Raw genomic sequence first — 26,417 nt, 5'->3', positions numbered from 1 at the left:
AATTGAGTTAATAATTTGATAATCATATTTGTACCAATGGCGCAGTTACGAATCATAAAGTTTGTGAACAAAAATTAATTACACGAAAGGCAAAGATCGCAAATAATGTATGTCCATAAAAATCACGAGAATACCTACCATCACAATTGAGCTCATCGCTGTTCAGGGTATAGCCGTTCTGGCACGAGCAATGGAAACTTCCAATGACATTGGTACACATATGCTGACAGCCACCATTTAAAGTAGAACATTCGTCAACGTCTGCAAAAAGAATCAGCTTCAAAAATTACTAAACAATAATTTTAATCTAACATAGTACTATACAAAGGCTTAAGAAACCTCGCAGTTGAGCTCCTGTTTCCAATGAATTAGTGCCTGGGAAACCCCGGCTCAAGTCCGGGGTAAGGAAATCTAGGTTTGGGCTGTACCCGTCTTTTGTAAGGGACGTAAATGGGGTCCGCTTGCGAGTAGGTGCCTCAACCACGTTTAGGGGAAGGACAAGCAACCCTCCCACACACCCTGCTACGTTACGCATACGTGCAGAAACAGCAAGGAAACATGTATGAGCCACAAGGCACTACAAGGGACCTATACATATAAATTGAAAGTCTGTCTTTTACTGTGGCAAAAATGAAACTTGCGTACCGTCGCAGAAGAATCCGTTGGCGTTCAGACTGTATCCAGTCCCACAGGAACAGGCGAAACTGCCCATGTTGTTGGTACAAGTCTGATCGCAGCCACCGTTTGCAGTAAAGCATTCGTCGGTATCTGTAAACAATAAAAATGTTATAAACTTGGACATGGTTATTACAGAAAGTTATGAATGAGTGTTTTAGCTACGATATGCTCACCGTCACAAGCGAAACCATCCTCATTTAGTTCATAGCCAATCACACAGGAACACTGGAAGCTTCCGATGAGGTTGTGACAATTCTGTTGACATCCACCGTTTCCAAAGTTGCATTCATTGATGTCTGGAAAGACATAACGATTTTAAAGCACCCTTTAAAAGAAGTGATATATAGATATTTTGCACTTACTTCAATTAGTGACAGCAGTTTATTTATTAATATAAATATAATCAGGTTACATCGTGAAGGTGTCTTTCCTTTAGGTGAAAAATGAAGTTTCTAGTCTAAAGCTATACAATCAGTCAGCTCCAAGAAAGCATCTACGGAAGAACTTGACGAGGAGATCATTCCAACCTGAAGGCTAAAGATAGTCGTACCTGCTGCATTGTCGCCAAAATTAATCAATGCAGCTACAATGCATGTTATACCTTGGACAAGAACGATATTGTTTTAACGTTTGAGCTTTGTTCCAACAAGAAGAAAAAAATAATAATTTTTGGTCGATCATGCCGACCTTCGTTGGTCTTAAAAACTATATATGAATTCTAACAGCAGAAGAGAATCTTTCAATCATTTCAATGTTCAAGTATGAACTATTTGCATACAAACATTGCCTTACCATCACAAGTAAAGCCGTCTGCGTTCAAGTTGTAGCCAGCTACGCAGGAACAGTAAAATGATCCGGCGGTGTTGGTACAAGTATGGTCACAGCCACCATTTGCTGCTAAGCATTCATCAATTTCTGCATTTAAGTAGAGAGAAACAGAATCAAGATGAAATAAAATAAAATATGTCTAGTCATGCTTTTGAAACGTGTCATGATAGGACTTTGTATAGGAATTATAAATGAAACTTAAAATAATGGACAGAGACATTTAGAGGTGATTAATATTAATTTATCACTTTCAATTGGATAATAAATCATTTGCCCTCGTAGCGAAGCAATGAAATAGATCATTTGCCTTTTTTTAAGCTCTCCTCTTTAAACATTTACGATCACAAGACACCTGTACCGCTATCGCAACAATCACAATAGTGACAGACTTTCTCTCTCTACACACACCTACTTGACGGAGGTGAAAATGATTGGCAATGATAGATGGCCATATCATATTCGATTGTTAATGAATAGCCTACCACTGCAGGAAGGGAAGTTGCTACTCCAGGACCGATCTGCCTGACAGGTGGAACTGGAATCTCCGATCAGAGCATAGCCTGAGTCGCACGTGAAGAGCACCGTGTCCATGTAGAAGTTGGTGCCACTAAAACCACCATTTGTAGGAGTCGGCAACATCGGACACCATATACCTGTTATGAGAAATGTATTTTAAATCTATGTCGGTAAAGTGTTAATTAATAGGCTGACTGCTAATGGCAATATCTACCTTTAGTGTCATTAGACATAGGTGAGTGCTTTTAGAGAGAGGGCCATTCTACATGGAATTCATTTGTATGCAATTCTGGCACAATAAAACTTCACAGCACATATAAATTGATATTAGCCTAATGGAGCAATAGTATAAAGTTATTTAGTACAACCTTCCTATGTTGACCGACTTTTGGGTAAGTTTGTCGTAATTTTTTAATTAATTTTGTTTACAATTCTAAAATCTAAGAATGTATTTAATCTAGCGCTTTAAAAGCATGCGATATGTTTGGAAATTATGTCATATTTGGACATAATGGTTGTAATAATGTCTGATGGACGAACATCATCATCACATGTCATATCAATTAATAAGCTTATTACATAAACTTACGTATACATGTTGGTTCAATCCCAGTCCATGTGCGATCTGCTTGACAAGTCAAACTGACGCTTCCAACCATCTCATATCCAGAGTCGCACGTGAACTCCACCACGTCTTGGTAAAAATTGAAGCCAGTCATTTCACCATTTGTAGGGGCTGTTAGCAGTGGGCACTGTACGCCTAGCAAGGGAAGAAATTCTTTTTTTCATTATACAATGTGGCATATTCGTTTCAGTAGAATTATCTTCCTGAAATAATACATTGTACCAAGGCATTGTTAAGTTAATGTTGATACCAAGATGGAATTCAATTAATCATTATGAAAAGATAAAACAGAGAGTAAAAACACAAATTATATACCTTTAAAATTACAACACCTACAAATGTTATAACACTGTATCCAGACCGCACCCCCCCATCCACAACAAAAAATACTGGTAGCCTCAAATTAATACCTGGATGTTTAGTTAACTTTTAACTATTTTTAAAACTTTTAACATGTAACTATTTATCCTACGTCTGCAGGTTGGTGCAGTCCCGCTCCACGTGCGGTCAGCCTGGCAGGTCAGGCTTGCGACCCCGACCATCTCGTATCCAGTATCGCACGTGAACAGCAGCACGTCTTGGTAGAAATTGTTGCCAGTCATTGCACCGTTTTCAGGAGCGGTCAGCGATGGACACTGTACGCCTAGTAGAAAAAAAAGTTTTGTTGTTGTTGTTTCAATAGAAATATCATCTTATATATGAAAATAAACTACTATTTTTCGGACTTTTGTACTCTGCAGTAGAATGGGATATTTCGGTCCCAGTCCTTTTCGGGAACATAAGTATTTTTTTCTTTCATCCCCTATGATTTACACGCATGTATTCCATTTCTACTAGGCAAATAGTAAACGTAATAATTTGGATCATTTCAGCTTGAAATGGATAAAAGGACTGATCAAAAATTTGGTGCTAAGCAGTTTGTTTTATTGTTTTTAAGAAAAAAGTGTACTGTACTTTTTTTTACTACAATGCTACTCTAACAGGGCTCTCTACAGTTTTACGTTGTTTTTTGGCCCGCTCTTTGTTAGGGAGCCAATGTTTGTTTATTCATTTACTTTTGTCATTTCTACTTAGAGTTACCAAACCCAGTGTTCTTGTCACTGCTTTGAAATGGTGCCAGTACAAATAAACAAAAATACAGCCATATGCAAACTTAATTGTTATTGTTAATTTTCGCTGTCAAATCTGTCATTTTAAGCTTCGAAAAACATCATTTTCATGCCAAAAAGTTCATCTTTTTTTATTGATGGAATGACATTTTTGGTCGTGACAAGAAGTGAATTTCCGTCCAGGGAAGAAGGTACTGGTCCTGGTGACAGCCTTGTAATTTTATTTATTATCGGCTCAGCGATGTTATAACCTACGTGTACAGGTTGGAGCGATCCCATTCCAAGTGCGGTCAGCTTGGCAGGTCAAGCTGGCGGTCCCCACACGGTCGTACCCTGAGTTACAGGTGAACCGTGCTATGTCTTGATAGAAATTGCCGCCAGTCATCACACCGTTTGCTGGAGCTGTGAGCAGCGGGCACTGGACTCCTGGTATAGCATAAAAAATCATTTTTCACAAAGTAGAAGAATAGTTACAAATTGTATTATGTTTTGTTACCTTTATCCCCTTGATGCTAAAATGCTAAAGGCCCACCCAGATATCATCAAATTTCTTAGGCCATTGACAGCTGAGATTGAAAAAAAAAACATTACCACATAGAATTTGTCTCACTTGAGCATGTCGGGGCCGGTGTAGTCCATGTTCTGTCAGCTTGGCATGTCGACGAAGAACTGCCTATGAGGTCGTATCCGATATAACACGAGAACTGCACCACGTCTTGGTAGGAATTGGAGCCTTCCTTTGCACCGTTTGCGGGAGCTGCTAGCACTGGGCACTTCACGCCTAGTTAAGAGACAGGTTCATTTTAAAACAATGTCGGCAGCATGGAAGACTTTATTCATTCATTCATTTCATGAGATGGTAAATTTATGCATTTCAAAATACATTTTTCCTCACTTCTTATGACAGGTAGGTCCGCAATCGTATAACATACATAATATGCTAAAATGCTAAATATGCTTAGCTGAGTATCTATATGCCCAAACCATTGAAAATCGATCAACCCCTGATCTTCAACAAAAGGGAATATAACAATTATTCCTGTTACAGAAAAAATAACATTTGGGAGCCCATAGACACAATGTTAAACCTTTTACTTTTAGATCCAACTGCAATTTACGGGTAAAAAGAAATTACGACTAACGCATGTCCAGGAAACGAGGGTACGTAGAAAGAGCCATTACAGAACTTGTCCTTCATTTACTTCACTACCGACGTAAAGTATATCGCAAAGATCAATTGAGCTTCTCGATTTATGCCGTCCACAAAAAAAAACTAGCCAGCTAGCCACAAACAGTGCTTAAATCATGACCTTCCTTGACGAAGTTAATGTTAAAAGGTGAAGGAAAATCATCTTACGACTGCATGTTGGGGCGTTTGCAGTCCATGTCTTATCAGCTTGGCATGTTAGTGAAGAACTTCCCACCATTTCGTATCCAATATTGCAATGGAACCCCACCACGTCTTGAAAAAAATAGGATGATCCAATCTTTCCGCCATCTGCCGGGGCTGACAGTTGTGGGCACTGTATGACTAATAAAAGATTTTTAGATGAATAACATTGTTTCGTACATATTTGCAGTTGTATAGACTATCACGTACCTATGATTTGGCCCCTTGGTTTCTCTGACATTCACATTACCGAGAAATTAGAGAAAACTGGTTGTTGCCACTGCTGCTCGAAATGCGTTGAAAGCTATCTAAACATATTGAATGCAGAGGGGTAGTAATAATCTCAAGGTTCTTACAATATATATTAGAAAAGACTGAAACAGAATTTCACCCATGTACTGTCGGTTCAAAAATCTCCTAATGTGCGGCAATGTGCTAACTTTAAAGCCTGGAATGGATCAAATACTTGATTAGAAAATTACATTCTAAAAAAAAATCTTTATCCTACGTTTGCATGTTGGGACAGATCCACTCCATATAGCGTCAACTTGACATGCTAGGGTAGTACTTCCGTCCAGCTCGTATCCAGGAATGCAGGAAAACACCACCAAGTCCTGATAGAAATTAGATCCTGACATCCCGCCGTTCAATGGAGCTGTCAGCACCGGACACTCCACAGCTGATGGGGTAAGAAAAAAGGTTAGCAATTATATATATATATATCACTTTGAAAGTATAATGAAACTATGACCTTTATTTCTTATTTATGCCTTTATTGCTTATCCATGCAAATTAAAATGTGGACGATGTATAATTTCATTGCATTTCTAATCGTTTAAATAATGTCTTTACTGTTGAAGCAAGTTGTTTTTATACAATGGCTAACACGCCTATGGCTGCCAGATGCTATCTACTCACTATACTGTACTGTATTGTTAATTGCTGGTGTGAAGAATAAACCAAATTAAATGCCCAAGGGGCTCTGTTCTCAGGTCAACACTGAAAACAGTATATTCATGTACAATGATAAAACACTTCCAAAAATCTCCCTTTTTGGAACACTGCGATAATTACAAATTTTGCCTATTGTATGTTCATTCGTGCATCACATCGGAAAAAGATAAAAGAAAAAATAAACAATACTCGTTAATGATATTTTTGTCATACGTGTGCATGTTGGCGCGACACCATCCCATGTTGCGTCAGCTTGGCATGTTAATGAGGGATTTCCTACGAGGTTGTACCCCGAACCGCACGAGAACTGCATCACGTCTTGATAATAGTTGGATCCACTCTTCGCACCGTACACAGGGGCCGGCAGATACGGACACTGCTTGGCTATTCAAGTGAGAACACAGTCAGTCTCTTTGACAACAAAAATAACAGCAACTATCAGCAACTCAAATAACTTATTGTTGAATTTAATTGCAGTAAATCTGTTGTTCCACATTGGGTAAACATCGGAGCAGCATTGTCCTATACTCAAGTTGTGGAGGTGGTAGTGACGTAATAAGCCTTGATAAGTCGTAGAAAGACTAAAACAATATGTTGAGGGCATATTTTAGTTCGGCATGTGCCAAAACCCCTGTAAACCGTTTCTTCTTGTACTTTGAAAGACAAGGAAAAAATTGTGATTTTGTATATTTCATCCGTGGAGTTGGATTTGATTACCTCAAGAACCCAATTATTCAGGATTGTGTCATATTTTAAAACTAGATATGTAATTTTCTTTACCATAGTTCAATTTAGCGTATTACAAAACCCCTAATATTTATGATATTTATAATATTTATAATATTTATAATATTTATGATATTTATAATATTTATAATATTTATAATATTTATAACATTTATAATATTTATAATATTTATAATATTTATAATATTTATAATATCTATAATATTTATAATATTTGTAATATTTATAATATTTATAATATCTATAATATTTATAATATTTATATTTATGATATTGATGATATTTGTAATATTTATAATATTTATAATATTTGTAATATTTGTAATATTTATAATATTTGTAATATTTGTAATATTTGTATTATTTGTAATATTTGTAATATTTGTAATATTTGTAATATTTGTAATATTTGTATTATTTGTAATATTTGTAATATTTGTAATATTTGTAATATTTGTAGTATTTGTAATATTTGTAATATTTGTTATATTTGTAATGTACTGTAATATTTATAATGGACTGTAATATTTAAAATATTTATAAATATTTATAAATATTTATAAATATTTATAATGTTTATAATATTTATAATATTTATGATATTTATAATATTTATAATATTTATAATATTTATAATATTTATAATATTTATAATATTTATAATATTTATAATATTTATAATATTTATAATATTCTTGATATTCATAATAATCATAATAATCATAATAATTATAATAATTATAGTATTCATATTTATCATATTTATCATATTTATCATATTTATCATATTTATCATATTTATCATATTTATCATATTTATCATATTTATCATATTTATATAGATAGGAAAATACAGCCTCTAGAGATGACATTAAGCGTGCATGTACGTCCCACCTTCCATAGCACAACCGAGCATCTAGTGTTCTTAGGAATGGTGCTAAAAAAAGTTATTTCTTGTCATACGTGGGCATGTTGGGGCGGAGCTATCCCACGTGGCCGTAGCTTGGCATGTCAATGAAGGACTTCCTGCAAGTTCGTATCCAGTATTACACGTGAACTGCGCCACGTCTTGGTAGAAATTGGATCCAGTCATCGCACCGTTTGCAGGGGCTGTCAGCAGTGGGCACTGCACGGCTAAATAATAAAACAAGACAGTAAAAACTTATAGCAATCTTTTCGGCAAAAACTGACAACCCAACTGAAAAGATGCATTGACTTGATTCAAATGGACTGTTATTTTGTGCATACGTACGTGTGCATGTTGGGACGATGCCGTCCCATGTTCTGTCAGCTTGGCATTGCAATGAAGAACGTCCTACAAGTCTGTATCCAGAATCACACGTGAACTGCACCACGTCTTGGTAGAAATTGGATCCAGTCATCGCACCGTTCGGAGGGGCTGTCAGCAGAGGGCACTGCACGGCTAAAACATAAAACATATAAGCAATTACTATTAAGAATTATGATCTTAAGACCAGAAGTTTATGACCGTGTGTAACACATAGTCTTACCATCACAAGTGGGGGCGCTGTTACTCCACGTGCCGTCTGCTTGGCACGTGATACTTGCAACACCTGTCATCTCGTAACCGGAGTTACAGGTAAACTGCACGATGTCCTGATAGTTGTTGGAGCCAGTCATGCCACCATTGTCCGGAGGTGTTTGTATCGGGCATTGTACAACTGAAAACGCAAAAACAAGTCGTATTGAGTACATAAAACACATGAAAGAGAGAAATATCAACGTTAACGTAAAGTTAATGTGCTATTTGTATCTCTTAATAAATTAGGTTAATTAATTTCTATTGCATAATTGTAACCGTTGCATTATTCATATTAATGTAAATTGCAAGCTTTGTACCCGTACTGGTGTATTTGATGCTCTCACACGCGCGCCTATGTTTTCCGGTAGTGGTGCGTACCTAAAGCCCGGACTTAATGTTTAGGTCCAAGTCCAAAAAAAAACCTAAATGCCCGGACTCAAGTCCGGACTTGCAAAAAGTTATCTGTCACTTATTTTCCCTTTTCTTGTTCTAAACCATCTAAAACCTTCCATAGACAGTGAAATTTGCACTGGAAAAAGACAAAAAGCATTTCGTGTTTACACTGGCTGTATATAATTTGCATGTATTTTTCACATTGCATTTCAGTTCATGCTAACATGCAATTTTATATGCACCATCCCCCCTCCGCCTCAAAAAAGAAAACTTTCTAGCGTACATAATACGCAATGATGGGTTCAGGTCCGGACTTTTAAGTGAACCTGAACCTGAATATGAGTTTAGGTACGCACCACTATTTTCCGGTATGTGTAGTTTTTTTAACGTGCCCTATCAGACGGACGTCCACAGATGTGGTTACATGTTGGTATTTTTTTACACCTGTGAAAGCTAATGAACTACAAATTAGTAGCTCCAACATCCCTAATCACAAGGTAACCATAACGCTGTGTAAAGTCAAAAAATTTTCTTTATATGTTCATCTTACTGGCGCATGTTGGTGCAGTTCCAGTCCAAGTCCCGTCAGCCTGACAGGTTAGTGCAGAAGTGCCCACCATGTTGTAACCGGTGTTACACGTGAAGGTGGCCACGTCTCCGTAGGAGTTCCCGCCGCTCACGCCACCGTTTGTAGGGGAACTTTGTGCTGAGCACTGTACGACTGTTTCAATGTATGGAAATGAACATGTTTATTTCGATTCTAAAGTCGTAAGATGACAGTTGCTTGAGCTAAGGGAACATGAAACGGTTGAAGGCAACCTCAGTGATTAGTCGAGTATCTTTAAACTAAAACTCTGTTTCTATACAAATACTTATGTAATCTACAGCTGTCATACCAGTTGGTCTCCTACGATTGTATGGATTCATCCAAGGTTACGATGCGATGGCCTTGCTAAGTCATAAACTAGAGTTCCACGATATCACTCCTTCGCCTTCCTATCATGTGCGTCATCTTAACACGTGCGCCATTATTTAGGATACCCACCCAAATAATAAAGATCCTTTAACACATTCTTCAGTCGTCTCCTCTAAACCTTTTAGCAAAATCGGCTCATGCTGATCCAAAATAAGCCGCTAGGAGCCGTTAGCTTATAAGCAAGTACTTTCAGGCCGAAGAGCTAAAGAGCTATCTACCACTTTACAAAATCATGAATAAAGCATGTCCAGAACACGAATCTAGTACTTGTGCAGGTTGGAGGACTTCCATCCCAAGTCAGGCTAGACTGGCAGGTAAGTGTAGACGGGCCCGCCATGTTGTATCCTGTGTCACACGTGAAGGTGATTGTGTCGCCGAAGGAGTTAGTTCCAGTCACAGCACCGTTGGTAGGTGCTGGTGGAGCGGGGCACTGTCCAACTAGATATGGATGATAAAATTTCTTTAATTTACCTTACCATAACACTTAATTGAGCAAGAGAAGACAATACTGCTCATATGATTCACCTCTACCAGTTGTTCTCCCAATCAGAATGAAAAGTGATATGAAAATATACCTGCTGATTCTAAGCAAAAACAACTATCATATCTTCTGTTGGTTATACATAAGTTACATGCACTATCGATATCGCTAGTCTGCCTCGCTGCAAACTTCATCATAACACCGCTGTTTATGTTCCGACCTAATGGCTCATGAGAGCTAGAGACTTGCAGGAACTTTGTATAAATATGCTATGAATGTGCACATAAATGAATAAAAGAGGGATAAAGAAGAACAAAAGTCTACTTTTTTGTTTTTGAGCGTTTTATAAACATTATCTTAAAAGTATAACTGCTGTGTTTCGAATTATTATTAAACGTAATCCTCTAAATATTTACTTGCACACGTTGGTGAGGCTGTGCTCCAAGTGGCGTCCGCCTGACAGGTAAGTGTCGCTGAGCCAGCCAGGTTGTAACCTGAGTCACACGTGAAGGTGGCCACATTTCCAAAGGAGTTCCCGCCGCTCACGCCGCCGTTTGTTGGGGCCGTCAGTGCAGGGCACTGTACAGCTGAATGGAGATATGAGAATACGTTAAATCTATAATAATGTAGTAAGAAAACCTTTAGATGTTTTGGCCCATCAAGCGTCAACCTTGCGTCACTTTGGGGTCTGTTCACTGCGTCACTGTTTTGTTATTTTCTCCGTATTTCTATAATTTAGATATTGCGTAATACGTAAAAGAATGACTTAGAAGACGACAAAATACACAAAAAGTAAGAAAATTCGTTCTTTATCACTGAAATTCCTTCAGTATCTTTCGACCCCGCAGAGACGCAATTTGACGCAAGTGCAATGAGAGTGCATGCATCTTACGTGCCACAGTTATTCGGGACTAGACAATATCGTATCATGCAAGGAACCGTGTAGAGAGGGCGTAAAAGGGATAGACAACGGGGAAAATGGAAGCATTGGGAACTACAGGAAAGAGAAAATTTTTTGCCAGATCTGTGGTGTCCAACGGTCAAGTAGTTAAACGAAGGGACAGATGAGATGAGGAAGATAATATGGTAACCAAACGGAAGTTACCTGTGCAGGTTGGAGGGCTTCCTCCCCAAGTCAGGTCGGTCTGACAGGTAAGTGTAGAAGAGCCCGCCATGTTGTATCCTGTGTTACACGTGAATGTGACCGTGTCCCCAAGAGAGTAGGTTCCGGTCACACCACCGTTTGTAGGGGGTGTTGGAGCGGGACACTGTCCAGCTGTATACAGGTGTAGTTTTCAAAATGTTAGGAATAGGGAAAAATAAATATTACTGCAGCTGTATAAGTAATAAATATTAATAAGAGATATTACTGGGGAGCACACTTGTCATTCATTTGCTATTAGCAACTGCCATGATTTAATTATTTGGGCTTTAAAAAGTCATTTTGGTAGCTTAGATAAGACCAACTCACAGCTTTCGGAATCTTCGGAAAAGTGTACACATATTGAAACTGTGTGCGCACTAAATATTAGGTCACTTGGATGTAATACCGTTTGATAGAAAGCAAAAATACTAATTTTGGCTGAACATACAAAAAAACACCGCGTTCTTAAACCTGCAATTTTTAATATGAACGTTCGTAATCTATGCCCGTATTGTATTTCACTGTATCTTATATGAAAAATAATTTATCAATGTCTACTGAAATATCTAAAATGGCACATGGTTAATAGTATTGGGTACATTAGTAACCCATAAGGTGTAATCCTCCTCATTTGTATGCTTCTGGGTGTGTAAAAAATACCTTATTTATGAAAAAAAACAATTATAACTTACATGTTATAATAATAATCAAATATCACCTGAGCACGTTGGTGGGCTTCCATCCCAAGCCAGGTTCGACTGGCAGGTAAGTGTAGACGGGCCCGCCATGTTGTATCCTGGATCACACGTGAAGGTGATGGTGTCGCCGAAAGAGTTGGATCCAGTCACGGCACCGTTTGTAGGGGCTGTTGCAGCGGGGCACTGTCCAACTGTAAACACAAGTAAAATTTGGAAATCACAAATAATTACATAAAGGCAATACTACGTAGTATTGTTTTTCATTCAGCAGCTGCCACAAAAGATAATTTAGCCAGTAAATCAAAAAAGAAAGTTTAAATAGACCTGTGGCGTCAAATCGGAACAATATTGGCCACAGGTCAGTTGTCCTTTCCTCCTGGGTTGACAACAGCTAAACAACTAAATCAAGTTCTAAACACACCAAAAAAAATAATATTGATGATGGTTGTGTTATCTTTTCTGGGATTAAATCTATTTACTTGTACATGTTGGAGAAGCTGCGCTCCAAGTGGTGTCCGCCTGACAGGTAAGTGTCGCTGAGCCAGACAGGCTGTAACCAGCGTCACACGTGAAGGTGGCCATGCTTCCGTAGGAGTTCCCGCCGCTCACGCCGCCGTTTGTTGGGGCGGTGAGTGCAGGACACTGTACAGCTGTATGGCGGAATGGAGTGCAACTAGTGATAATTTGTCGTCACAGCTAAAACAAGTAAGAGAATGCTTCAATCCACATCGATCACAGAAAGAAAAAGAGAATAGTAGAGACAGAAAGAAGACTTATTGTGCAACCGTGTTTTATGTTCATCTGCCTCACAAGATATTACTGATTTTCTAATCAAAATAAATCTTAAGCCTGACCTTTTCTTCCCACCCTGTCTCACCTGTACATGTTGGTGAGCTTCCACTCCAAGTCAGGTCCGTCTGACATGTCCGTGTAGAACCGCCGACTAGGTTGTATCCTGAGTTACACGTGAAGGTGGCCACGTCTCCGAGGGAGTTGGAACCGCTCACGGCACCGTTTGTAGGGGGTGTCAGAACGGGACACAGTCCAGCTAAATATAGATGTTTAGAATTTGCTACTTAAACTAGATACTGTTAATCAAACACATTCAGGAAAGTTAGGCAAATTTTTAAAACGACTGCACCAAATCGGTACAAAGTATTGTTCAAGTGGGTGCGAACAATGAAGTGAGAGAAATGACCAAAACCCTGATTTAAATGGAATAAAAGTCATTCCTTGGCTTTTTGAGCCTTTACCTTTAAGTTTTTAACCATCAAAGTTTATAGAAAATGACCTCTATATCTTTACATGATGAAAGTGACTGTTGCAAAGACTCCACAAATGGGTATTTCTAAGAATGTCGATTAACGCCCACTTGACAACATGCAAATATGCGTACGAATAAATACCACATTTCTGTAACGTTTAGTATATTCCGTTTTACCTGCACATGTTGGAGAAGCTGCGCTCCAAGTAGTGTCCGCCTGACAGGTAAGTGTCGCTGAGCCAGACAAGCTGTAACCTGAGTCACACGTGAAGGTGGCCACGTCTCCGTAGGAGTTCCCGCCGCTCACGCCGCCGTTTGTTGGGGCCGTCAGTGCAGGACATTGTACAGCTGTATGGCGGAATACCAGATAGAGACAGATCCATACAAAGTGATAGAGACAGACACACACAAAAAACCTATCAATCTTTAAATATATAGCTTCTCTCCTTGTCTCACCATTACATGTTGGTGAGCTTCCACTCCAAGTCAGGTCCGTCTGACATGTCCGTGTAGAACCGCCGACTAGGTTGTATCCTGAGTTACACGTGAAGGTGGCCACGTCTCCGAGGGAGTTGGTACCGCTCACGACACCGTTTGTAGGGTTTGGTAGAGTGGGACACAGTCCAGCTAAATTCAGAAGTTTAGAGTTTGTTACTAACTAGATACCGGTAATCAATCAGATTAAAAAATGTTCGAATAATCTGCACCAAAAAGCATTCTTTAAGTTGTGCACAATGAAGTAAGTGAAACGCTGTCAAAATGAATAAATCCTTTATTTAAATATATGATATAAAAACTATGATAACATGGTGCTCTAGATATATATATTTAGGCTCTTTAACCCTTTACCGTAAAGCTTTGAACAATCAAAATTTATAGAAAATGACATCTATGTCTTTCATGAAAGTAAATGTAACAAAGACTCCAGAAATGTGTATTTCCAAGAATGTCGATCAACGTCTACTTGACAACAAGCAATGTTCCTTACAAATAACTGTTCCATTACTGTTACTTTTAGTCGCTTTAATTTTACCTTCACATGTTGGTGAGGCTGTACTCCAAGTGGTGTCCGCCTGACAGGTACGTGTCGCTGAGCCAGACAGGCTGTACCCTGAGTCACACGTGAAGGTGGCCACGTTTCCGTAGGAGTTCCCGCCGCTCACGCCGCCGTTTGCTGGGGCCGACAGTACGGGACACTGTACAGCTGTATGGCGGAATGGATTGCAACTTGTAAAACTCTGCCGTCATATCTAAAACAAGTATGAGACTGCCTTCAGCTGACCAGCATAGGCATATAAGGTTAGACCACATGAGAGAGAGAGATAGAGAGAGAGAGAGATTAAGGCAGAGATACCAGATAGAGACAGATCCACACGAAGAGATAGAGACAGATACACACACAAAATCTATCAATATTCAGCCTGACTATTTCTTCCCACCCTGTCTCACCTGTACATGTTGGTGAGCTTCCACTCCAAGTCAGGTCCGTCTGACATGTCCGTGTAGAACCGCCGACTAGGTTGTATCCTGTGTTGCACGTGAAGGTGGCCACGTCTCCGAGGGAGTTGGAACCGCTCACGGCACCGTTTGTAGGGTTTGGTAGAGTGGGACACAGTCCAGCTAAATAAAGATGTTTGAATTAAGCTAAAAATAAACTAGATATTCGTCATCGAACATGTTCAGCAACGTGAAGAGTATCTCATGGGACTGCACCAATATTATCCTGGAATTTTTATACTGGGCGCGCACAATTTGGTAAGATACTGCTTTCGAAGAGGGTCCGCATGCTCTTTTCCGTAAGGAGTAGGCAGCCTATTTTTATTTCCCGTAACTCGAAGGGAAAAACCATCTTATCTACATAAATCGTAGCGAGGCGACCAAATTTAGCGTAATTGCCTTCCTTGATTTAGCGTAATACGTAGGGGGTTCTTCTGAATTCAGCATAAATCGTTATCGGGACACCCCATGCAAACCCTCTTAGAAATGAGCAAATCTATTTCACATTGTGATGACTTCAAATTCTGCTCGATGCTTCAAGTCACCATTGTCATTAATCTATCCTCTCAGTACAAAACTGAAATGTATCAAAAGATAGATGAATGCTTTTCCCTGGAAAAAGAACGAAGTTTGATATTAGATTTTCGTCTTTCCCTATTTTGTACTTTATTTTTACCTGAACACGTTGGGAATGCTGCATCCCAATTCCCGGTCTCCAGGCATCTAACGGCCGAATTGCCGACCAGGTTGTAGCCAGGGTCGCACGTGAAGATTGCAATGACATTGTAGTCGTTTGTACCGGACACGGCACCGTTTGTAGGGGCTGTCAGGGCGGGGCACTGTACAGCTACAGACAAACGTTACCCATTGTTAAACTTACAAACACTAGTTCGTTTCAAAACTACATATAAGTCAAACGCCAGAGAAAAACAGGTGTGTAGTATCACTCCCACCCCCTTTATGTTCATGCAGTAAGTCTTGTCGGTATCGCTGGTTGGAGCAAATGATAGTTGAAGTAAAGCTTCAAACACGAAATGCACAAAAACGCAACAAGCTGTGCAATTCTAACATTATCAATTTCTGCTTAATCTCTACTGTATCATTATTTTACTAATGTTTATGCGTTGAGACTTCTTTGATAGTCTCTAATTTCAAATTACTTCTGACAGTTTGTGTCCCTATATAGGCACTTTTAGCTCTCTTTAGACGTACCCAGGGATACCTTGAGAAGTACATTCTTGGGGGATGGAAAAATCGGATCAAAAACAATGAAGGAAATGGAACTACTGGCGGAGACTCGAAATGTCTGTTTAATTTGGGCTTAATTTGCCTAAAAAAAAACGAGATGATGAGGGTGAAACTAATGTGTTAAATACGCAGAATTTTTTACCTGCACACGTCGGGAAAGCTGCATCCCAAGTCCCATCCGTCTGACAGTTAATTGGATTGGTGCCAGCCACATTGTAGCCTGTGTTACAATAATAGGTAGCCACGTTCGGGTAATTGTTGCTGTTGGTTTCGCTCACCCAACCGTTTGTAGGGGATGTCAGCGGGTCGCACGGAACACCTACAGACAAACGGTCATATTGTAAATTATCAACTTAAAACATTTTTGAATTTCCATTGTCCGTGTCACTGCCTAAAGCTTTATGGAAATGGATTCCATACGACACCATATTCTAAAGCTGGACGGATCTATCGCTGTTTGTTATACCACAGCAAAGTAGATTGTAATTTTATCCCTTCAATTTTTATGTTGTGAATTATTCGATAGTAATAGATCTTGAAATGCTTCTGCAATCTTTTTTTTTTGGTTCTATCATAGCCATATTCACCTGCACATGTTGGGAATACTTGATCCCAGTTCCCATCCGCCTGGCATCTAGCGGTAAAACTGCCAACCAGGTTGTATCCAGAGTTGCAGGTGAAGATTGCAATGTCAGTATAGCTGTCTTGACCGGTCACGCCACCGTTTGTAGGGGCTGTCAGGGTGGGGCACTGTACAACTACAGACAAACGATACCCATTGTTAAGCTTGCAAACACTAGTTCCCTTGCATATATATTATACTAGATATCACTTCTTATAGCTTAAGCAAACGTATTGTAAAAACAAGCTTCAAAACGGGAAATCTGAGTGCTAAAACACCAAGTTGCGCACACCTAATGGTACTTTTTTCTGTAAGGCGGAACTTAATTCCTGTGGTTTATACGTAGTGACTTATTCTATACTTACCGATATCAACTTGTTCTGCTTCTGTTCTGGGTTAGGCGCTTTCATATACCCCATTTCCACTAGTACGGCGCTCTCGCCGCGCTCTCTCTGCGACCTAAAATTTGACATATCGCTCAACGAATTCTATAGAAAAGAAACTAATCTTTTTACACTTTGTGTGTTCTGTTGTCTTCTCAGTCACACTTTTACGTTTTGTGACCAGTGTGAAAGCGAAGGTTACACATATCCTATTTAGGTCGCAGTGAGAGCGCAGCGCGATCGCCGTCTAGTGGAAAGGGGGCCTTACCTTCACATGTTGGAAAAGCTGCATCCCAAGTCCCATCAGCCTGACAGGTAATCGGATTAGTGCCAGCCACGTTGTAGCCTATGTAGCACTGAAATGTCGCCTGGTCTTCGTAAAAATTGGAGCCGAACACCTCACCATTTTCAGGGGGTGTTAGGGTGGGGCACTGAAAGAAAAGAGACACGTATATTAGTGGTCATTTATTCCAAAACGCTCTTTTGTTTTAGTTTCAATCAGGCTTATAATTAGTTCACGTTCATTTTCGATAATGAACTCGACGGAGTGAATGTGAGTGTGTTATTTACAATGATGATCAAGGTTATTCGCCTAGTATGCAACAACCGCTATTACCACACATGTCTAAATCACCTAAACTGGAGGCTGAACCTAAGTCTAAAGCCCTTTCTTCTTTACAGACGAAGACATACAAATATATATATAATATCACTCAAATTAGTAAAATTTATTCTTATTTCCCTTTTGAAATAATCATGAAGAACACAAAATAGTGAAGAGAAAACAATAGCTATATATTCAAGATAATACGATCAGTTACGTGAACAGGATCTGAAATATTTCAGATATTCAATGCATAAATTAATGAGGATGCTGCCTAAAATGTCTGATTGTTGCTAAACTTAGAAATACATTTCTCTTTAACGGTCGCTAATTCGACCATAGATGTTACCAGTCTAAGAGGGTCTCAGAAGATGACATACCAGCTTATAGAAGCACCACTTAGTGCCTCTAATCGAATCATCAAAACAGCAGTTATTGCCCACGCATTCTGCCGGAGTGATGTAAGGCCAGCCGCAGTCTCTACGTATAGACGGATCATACGTGCACTCCCGGAATACTGGGGTAATGTAAAAGGCAAAATGTTCATATAGTCCCAAAGCCTTGTGGAGGCCGTAACTAGATAACGACAGTGTTTTGTAATCCACTGTGTCATAGGCACGGTGTCGTCAGGTGAAGCTCATACGTCTACTCCACCGTCCTCTTTTAATCGTAGAGGACGGTGGCGTTTGGGCATTACTGTGTGTGTGTGTGTGTGTTTGGGGGGGGGGGGGGTAGGCATTCGGCACCCCTTCATATTCTAAAAACGTAATTAAGACGTAATTATGACGTCATTACGTTGATTTTATTGGCTAAAATGGTTTAAATATGGAATTCCGATAATACCAAAAAGTTAACAATAAGGTTTTCGTAGTAATATCTAAGTCTTATAATACTTTTGTTGTCAATAGCAACGACAATGACGTCATAAAATGATGTCATGTGTATTTTAGCTATCGCTTTCGATCAGCCATTTGGATCATCAACCATAAATGTCTTTTTTCAACATATAACCACCGAATTACATCAAAACGGACTAAAAACGGTAACATGAACGTTTTTTGTAAGAAAAGACCAGGTAGTGATCAAATTCTATGGAAAATAACCTAATGGTACTTTTTTCATCATGATATGATCCGCTAATTGGATTTTGACTAATTACGTCATCACATTAGCATGATGAACATCTACTTATAAATGTTACATTTCTCACTTCCTATTGCACTGCCCTAACTTTACAAATCAACGTTTACTTTTATTTGACAGGCTAAAAAATTTGAATATTTTAACCCTCAACATAGATGCCATGTCGGAAACAGATGTTATAATGTTATTGATTAGGGGTTCACCTCTCCTCTCCGCTGCTGATAATTCTGGGGTGTTGTATGTGACCCAGATGTACTTATTGGAATCTAAACGTTTTGTATAATTGTTTTCTGTTGTTATAGTTTAAATGCGGTATTGTTCAATATTGGTTACATATATGTTTGCATTAGTTATTCATTTATTTCACCTCTGTTATAATGACGATTCCCGTATATTTGTGTTTTACTTTTCATTCAGTGTATTTTGTTAGTGGTGCCGTGAACATAAGCTTTCAGCTTGAGTGCGGCACCACTGTGCGTGTAATTTGCTCATGCTTTAATAAAAAAATGTTACATTCGAATATATTAGATTGTTTAAACCAAATTTGGTAAATTTGGTAAAATATGCCTTTCGGAAACCCGTTGCTAAAGAAGTTTGGTTGTCCTAGTACATGTCGCTTGGAAGTTATATGTCGTCATAGTTGGCGCGGTCACTATTAGCAGACTTTTCGTCCCCGAAAGCTGCATGGCCGGGCCCCGGTTTGGAACTGTGACGTAAGCCTTGCCAGGAACGCCAGTCATCAAACTCGTTATCACTCAATCTCGTGACCTAGAGCCTATCCATTCGGCCATTTAACGCCACGCAGTATTTCCGACAATCAAGTTGAAATCCCTCTACCTATATGTAAGATCAATGCTGAATTTGTTGCTATCACTTGTTTTATCACTTCTTCAAAACCTCCTTTCCATTTTGTGTGTTGTGGTAGGTTCATCTGTAATATATTTGTCAAAAATGTGCCATGCAACAGCTAACAACCAAGTACGTTAGACGAGAAGACATGCAGATGTTGTCATTAGACATGGTCCCTAGATATGTGTAATTTGAGCTCAAATGTTCCGTCAATTTCGTCCTACCGGCTTGAGTGAAATACGCCTGAACAAGCAGCAAGAAAGCACGCCAAGGGACGCCGGTTGCCACCATAGTTGTCGGGATCTCTAGACAAAAATATTAAAAAAAAGTATTAATGGATGGATAAAAAGGTCATACTTTATAAAGCAGATACAAATTTTCAACGAAAATTGCATTGTAAGTATTCTGTAATGAATGGGCTACATGAAATTTCATTCCAAATGCATTATGATCAAGATATAGATCTAGTTTTTGTCTCTACCTCTATCAGTAATTGTTTACATAATACGTACTCTGTGTCTATTTTCATCTTTGCTATGAAACCACAGCGCCTAATGCAGCATCTTGTGCGAGAACGTTAAGACTGATAAGTATCTCCGACTGATAAGTATCTAATTTGGTGATTACAATCTTTCGGTTAATATTTAGAATGTTAGTTTCCTGGGACAAGAAATGTGAATCTTATAAGTTATAGTTGCAGGTATACGTAGGTAAGGGCAGATTCGGGTAAACTGTTGAAATCAACTATGTGACCCACTTGGTTCGTCGTATTTGTCATTGCGTCCACTTCATGTGGACGTCAGGAATGGAAAATGTACGTTTGGTTGTACAAAAATTAAGCATAATCTCAGATATACCAATCTCTTACTTGGGAAGCAATATGGAAAATAAAACTGTGGGCTAGTTGATGAAGATCACGAGACAAGCGCGAAATCGCGACGACAGTAAGCTACTATGTATTAATGACTGCTACAGAAAATAGACGGTCTTTTTGAAGCTAATGCTGTAGTAATTTGGTCAAAATGTGCAACTCACGTATCACAGACTAGCTCAGTGGCCAAAGTCTGGTGGGCAAGCCGGTGGATGAAGACAGTGGATAGATGAGTAGATTACCCACTAGGTACACTTACTAGGAGACTGCCCACCCTGCTCTTGCCAAAGCCAAAGACTAATTTTTCTCACCAAGTAACATTGTCTCGATCGTCTCAGTATTCAAGTAACCCTGTCAAATCTACCGAAGATGATTGACAGTATTGTCATGCGCAATGCGCAAACATTCTCGCAAACAATGATTTGTAACTAGGCGCAGGGTGACATACGGTCGCCGTCTGGTAGCAAAAGGCAGTATTTCTGTATCTGCGGGACCGCAAACCGTGTGGCCGTGGCTGCGTTGGACAGGTGGCCGCTATAGACTATTTCTTAACGCTTAGGTCAATGGGAAAAATCCATGGGGCCGACAAAAGTTGACTGCAATGGGCGCTATGCAAAGGTGGCCGCTAATACAGGTCTGACCGTACTTCATGCGAGCGTTAATCGCATGGAGTCAATCATATTTTAAAGGAAGAAATAATCAGAAGCAGTAATGACGCCGGTTCTGAACCTATACAGCTACTTGGGTCTTTTAAAGAAACATACTAGTATGTGGGGTGAAAACGGGCCCCAGCAAAGTATGTCCGTAAAAAGGTGCACAAACTGCACATGCATTTCCAGAAAAGCCGCTCTCTGCCCCTACTTTGTCAGCCCAAAATCTGCTTACTACTTCAATTTGGTGACCGTGCCATATTTATATAAAAACATACAAAACACAAAAGGCACCGAAAGGTTGGGTCTTTTAAAGAAACATAATGTTTTCTTGATTAATAGAATGTAAAATGCCTACATGCCTCACCTTCTCTTTGATAAACTTCTGAGAAACCGACACGCGCTGTGGTCAAAATCAGCGAGAATGGTGGAAATTTAAAGAGTACTCTGTGTTTATGATGAAATGCTGAAAGCTCATTGGCCATCAGTCCCTTTTGTGCGTCTCATTGCGTGGAAAATAATTTGTTTCCAAGGTTGTCTATTTAGCATAATAGAATAGCCTTTCTGTGGTGAACACATTTTCTGCTTAATCTGAGGAGTACTTAGAAATGTCATGTTAAACCTAGAAACTCAACTAGATATTCATTATTAAAGATTCAAAATACGTATGGTTTATGTAGCCTTAAGATAAATCTATTTCACATAAACTCCAATGTTGTAAATATATGTCGCTGAAATTGAGTGTGAAATCGCTCTGCACCTTAGGTGAAGGTGAGGGAATGTGAACAAAGGATTAGTGTGACGTAAATGTTTTTTTTTAGACAAATTGTAAGTAAATTTTGTCAGCGTGCCTCAGGATGGGTACTGCGCATGATCCTTAACATTATCCACGCACGTTTCGTCCTTCTCCCTTATTAGATGATCTAGACAGGGCTTTTATGGGATTCCTGTTGCCCGAATGGGGGGGGGGCGTAGTATTGCCCCTGGTAATTTTAAAACGGCTCGGTTTCTGATCACTAAATGTCAAAAGAAAGTTGTACCCGTAAATTCGCAATTTTTCGGTAATTGCCGTGTCGTAATGACGTAAGATAAAGCCATGATGACGCCATAATGCGACGAAATATGATCTAATGTGAGGATTAATTTTGTGACATAAAATGTTTATGACACTCTACTGAAGTTATTTGACCAAAGTGGCTCTGTTAGACTGTTGTTATTTATGCGATCGCTAAACTAGAATACTCCTTGCTTTTTCATAAACAATATCTAATTTCACAAATCCAATCTTACTCTGAGGTTTACTTAGTGAAGAGATTACAAACATAATTTATGTAGCCGTAAAATATATATATTTCACATAATTTCCAATGTTGTAAATATATGTAGCTGAAAATTAGGGAGAAATCACTCTCAAATGACTATTTGACACATACGGGTTTATCATCTGTTCTTTCAATTTTTTGAGAGGGGATCGTCAAGCTGACAATATTCTTAACAGCGATTTGGTCTAACAGCAATATCTGAATATCATGAGACTGACGAAGACGTATCTAGTCACTGAATCAAGCCTTAAATAAAATCATGTTTCTTCATATTCCGTTTTCTTAATATTCCGTTTCCTACAATCAAGCACCATTAGTAAGATTGGTAACAGAATTCAATCTGAAAATGCTGACGCTTCATATGGATGCTAACAACAGAAAAGCTCAGCATCACTCATATTGTATTGTGTTCTATTGCGTTTCTATTGTAGCACCAGTAACAAGATTGGTAACAGAATTTCATCTGAAGATGGTGGCTATATATATATTGGCTAACAATGAAACCCTCCTGTGTCACTAATATTGTACTGTGCAAATCACAATAGAGGACCTTGGTGTCTTTGTGTCTGCATCATTCTACGCACATTAGACGGAAAATGACTCCCGATTTCCATGAATATTTCATGTTATTTTCCTATATATATTTTTAAACGTAAGTTGGAATATCTTTTTTTTTAATATGTGAGTAGCATCTTTGTTCAATCAATGGAATGGAATGATTACACGCACGATTTCATCGCAAGGTCGTCCAGTGCGCGGTCAGTGAACTTTGCGGTCATTGAACTACGTTCATATGATACACTTTCATGACTTGTCTTCAATCTTCAGCATATTGAACCTCTAGTTGAGCATTGCAAACTTATGACTCTTAGGATATGTGAAATAATACATAATGTATATCATGTCCTGGGGCTAACTCATATAGTTCATAAGTATCGAATGAGCAAATGCTATATTTTTTAAAAATTTGGGGTATGATAACCACAACACGAGCTACGTACGTAGAATTGGACATTGTAAGTCATGTTTTTTTTGCAGTTTAATGTGTCACAAACTTGATTGCTACCAACAGTAAAAATGTAATATTTGAGTACTTTCGTCGTTCTATCAACAGAAGTAATGGAATGATTTACACGCACGATTTCATCTAAGGTCGTCCAGTGCGCGGTCAATGAACTTTGCAGTCAAGGAACTTATTTCAAATGATACGCGTATGACTTGGCTTTTTTTCACACCTATCTAAAATCGTTGGTATGCTGAACTTCTAGTTGAGCACGAAGATGCCGAATTACAGAATTTTACTATTAGTATTTGTTAAATTATACGCGTGTATAAGCATACAATGTCCTTGCATTAATTCATACAGTTTTTACAAGGAAAGGTATACTTTTCTTAATTGAGGTTTGATATACATGACAAGAGCTATGTACGTAGAATTGAACATTTTGTGTCATATGTGCACGCAAATTACGTAATGCCCATACTTTCTTTACGAGTTAGAAATACAGTATTGTAATATAGGGTCGTTGAACTCAAGTTACGCAAAGGTGATTCGAATCGTTTTGTAAAGATATGTCTGAATTTATGAAGACAGTCAGCTAAAGATAAGTTATCCACAAAAGCCGAGTTTTCGTTGTTGTACTTCCTAGCAGCGAATGTTTGTAGTTTTCTTACATTGACAGGCCTGTCTCACAAACATGATAGGTAAGAACAGTGAAAGGGTATATTTTTTACGCACAATTAGACGACATAAAGGTCACTGGAGGATACTTTTAGTATTTCATGCCGCCTTCAAAACATATGTTTAAGAATTCAGAACCCTTTTTTGCTGTGCCCAGTAGTCATGGTAATGAGTTGTACGTTGCTTTTATCACCAACTTCCAAATGACTACTTAGCGCATGATTCGGGTTTATTATCTGTTATTTAATTTCTTTGAGAGGGTATCGCCAAACTGACAAAATCCTTTAGGCCACCTTTCCACTCTAGACTGCGACCTATGTAGGATATGTGTAACCTTCACTTTTACACTGGGTATATCATACAAAACGTAAAAGTTTGACTGAGAAAACAAAAAAAAAAACACAAAACGTGTAAAAAGATAAGTTCCTTTCATATAGAATTCGTTCAGCAATCTGTCAAATTCTATGTCGCGGGAAGAGAGCGCGGCGAGAGCTCCGTCCTAGTGGAAAGGGGGTATCACAGCGCTTTGGTTAATCAGCAATATCTGAATGTCACTGGACTGCCCTAGACTGTAAGTAGTTGTTATACATGTAGACCTTACGAAAGTCGCTGTACTTTTGTCCTGTCAATAAAGATTGTTAATAAAATCGTGCTTCTATTTCTGTTCCTACAATTAAAACACCATTAACAAGATTGGTAACAGAATTTCATCTGAGGATGGCTGCGGTTCTTATGGATGCTAGCAACAGAAAAGCTCTGCATCACTAATATTGTATTGTGTTCTATTGCGTTTCCCACAATTGTAGCACCACCAACAAGATTAGTAACAGAATTTCATCTGAAGATGGTGGCTATATACATATTGGCTAACAATGAAACCGCCCTGTGTCACTAATATTGTACTGTGCAAATCACAATAGAGGACGTTGGTGTCTTTGTGTCTGCATCATTCTACGCACTATTAGACGGAAAATGATTCTCGATCCCCATGAATATTTCATGCTATTTTCCAAAAAAATATATCTAAGAATACGCCAGCTCATTGTTGTCCTGCTATCTGCCATTGCAACAAATACATATGCTTCTAACAGCCTAAGTGTAAGACGTAAACATTACTCCCAGTATATATATATATATATATATATATATATATATATATATATATATATATATGTGATAATATGATTATATATATATATATATATATATATATTGATTATATAATCTGATATATATATCAGATTATATAATCTGATATATATATCAGATTATATAATCATCGTTGATAAGAACACTTGTGAAACATAAAAATAAAATTAAGGAAATTCGTCCTAAAGCTAAATTCTTATTTGTAATTTTATGTTATGTTACTTCCCCTACCACCCCCCACCCCCCTTTACCCTTACCACTAGACGGCGATCGCACTGGCTGTCACTGCGACCTAAAATTGATTGGTGTAACCTCCACTTTCACACTGGGCATATTATACAAAACGTAAATGTGACACTGAAAAGACAATTCTTTGAGCGGTATGTGACGTATGTCAAATTTTAGGTCGCAGAAAGAGCGCGGCGAGAGCGCCGTCCTAATTGAAGGGGGGGGGGGTAACCTGAATGTTAACACCGTCATGTAAATATGGCGTCGACATGTTGCAGTCACCGAGCGTCACTCATATCTTGTTTTTCCATCAGGCCACAGAAAGTAAATGTTATGGATGACATCCTCTGCAGATGGCAAAAATAGTGAGATAGGGCGAAAAAAAACAACAAGATGGGTAAAAAAAGCAAGATGGCTAAATTTTCCAAATATACACACTAAACGTAAAAATAAAGAATTGGAGCGACAAAACATGATATCACAGCCTACAAGGCATTCATTTCTGTATTCAAGACGTGTACTAGTGTAGTAAAGGTGACAATAGTGTGGTAGACTGGTATGACTTACCAGCATGGCGACAACACTCACGGACCACTTTTACAATTATTAACTACAGTAATGGCTACCTGGCTAGTATCACTTCTACAAGTACAACCATTAGCCTATAACACAACATATTTGCCCATTTTGGTACTTTCTCGTCATGTTGACCATCTCCGAAGAAGAAAAATCTTTTTTTTCCTTCTGAAATCAGGCGAAACTTAATGCGCGCGCTGATGTCATCCATAAAATTTACCTGCTGTGGCCTAAATACGTCAAGTTCC

The 26,417-nt window shown here is 38.7% G+C and overlaps 2 protein-coding genes and 1 long non-coding RNA gene across 3 annotated transcripts; all 3 read right to left on the bottom strand.

Moving 5' to 3' along the window:
- Positions 1–1,470: 1,470 nt before the first annotated feature.
- LOC118425490 lies at positions 1,471–2,740 on the bottom strand. The gene is made up of 3 exons (XR_004832301.1): positions 2,612–2,740; positions 1,989–2,159; positions 1,471–1,593 (listed from the first exon to the last, which is right to left on the bottom strand). It is a non-coding gene; the product is annotated as an uncharacterized LOC118425490 (long non-coding RNA).
- Positions 2,741–2,842: 102 nt separating this feature from the next.
- Positions 2,843–9,403, bottom strand: LOC118425332 (P-selectin-like). Its single transcript, XM_035834141.1, has 8 exons — positions 9,334–9,403; positions 8,359–8,529; positions 8,100–8,270; positions 5,715–5,825; positions 4,367–4,537; positions 4,012–4,182; positions 3,120–3,290; positions 2,843–2,850 (listed from the first exon to the last, which is right to left on the bottom strand). The coding sequence occupies exons 1-8, from the start codon at positions 9,401–9,403 to the stop codon at positions 2,843–2,845; spliced, it is 1,044 nt and encodes a 347-aa protein (XP_035690034.1).
- Positions 9,404–9,660: 257 nt separating this feature from the next.
- LOC118425331 (CUB and sushi domain-containing protein 3-like) lies at positions 9,661–26,166 on the bottom strand. Its single transcript, XM_035834140.1, has 15 exons — positions 26,161–26,166; positions 17,365–17,527; positions 16,679–16,849; positions 16,234–16,410; positions 15,520–15,690; positions 14,796–14,966; positions 14,380–14,550; positions 13,803–13,973; positions 13,524–13,694; positions 12,960–13,130; positions 12,562–12,732; positions 12,103–12,273; positions 11,346–11,516; positions 10,657–10,827; positions 9,661–10,197 (listed from the first exon to the last, which is right to left on the bottom strand). The coding sequence occupies exons 1-15, from the start codon at positions 26,164–26,166 to the stop codon at positions 9,974–9,976; spliced, it is 2,451 nt and encodes an 816-aa protein (XP_035690033.1). The 3' UTR covers positions 9,661–9,973.
- Positions 26,167–26,417: the final 251 nt, after the last annotated feature.

Source organism: Branchiostoma floridae, chromosome 11 (genome assembly GCF_000003815.2).
Source record: "Branchiostoma floridae strain S238N-H82 chromosome 11, Bfl_VNyyK, whole genome shotgun sequence".
NCBI lineage: Eukaryota > Metazoa > Chordata > Leptocardii > Amphioxiformes > Branchiostomatidae > Branchiostoma > Branchiostoma floridae.
The sequence above is the reverse complement of the archived record's forward strand: the minus strand, read 5'-3'. Positions and strand labels throughout refer to the sequence as shown.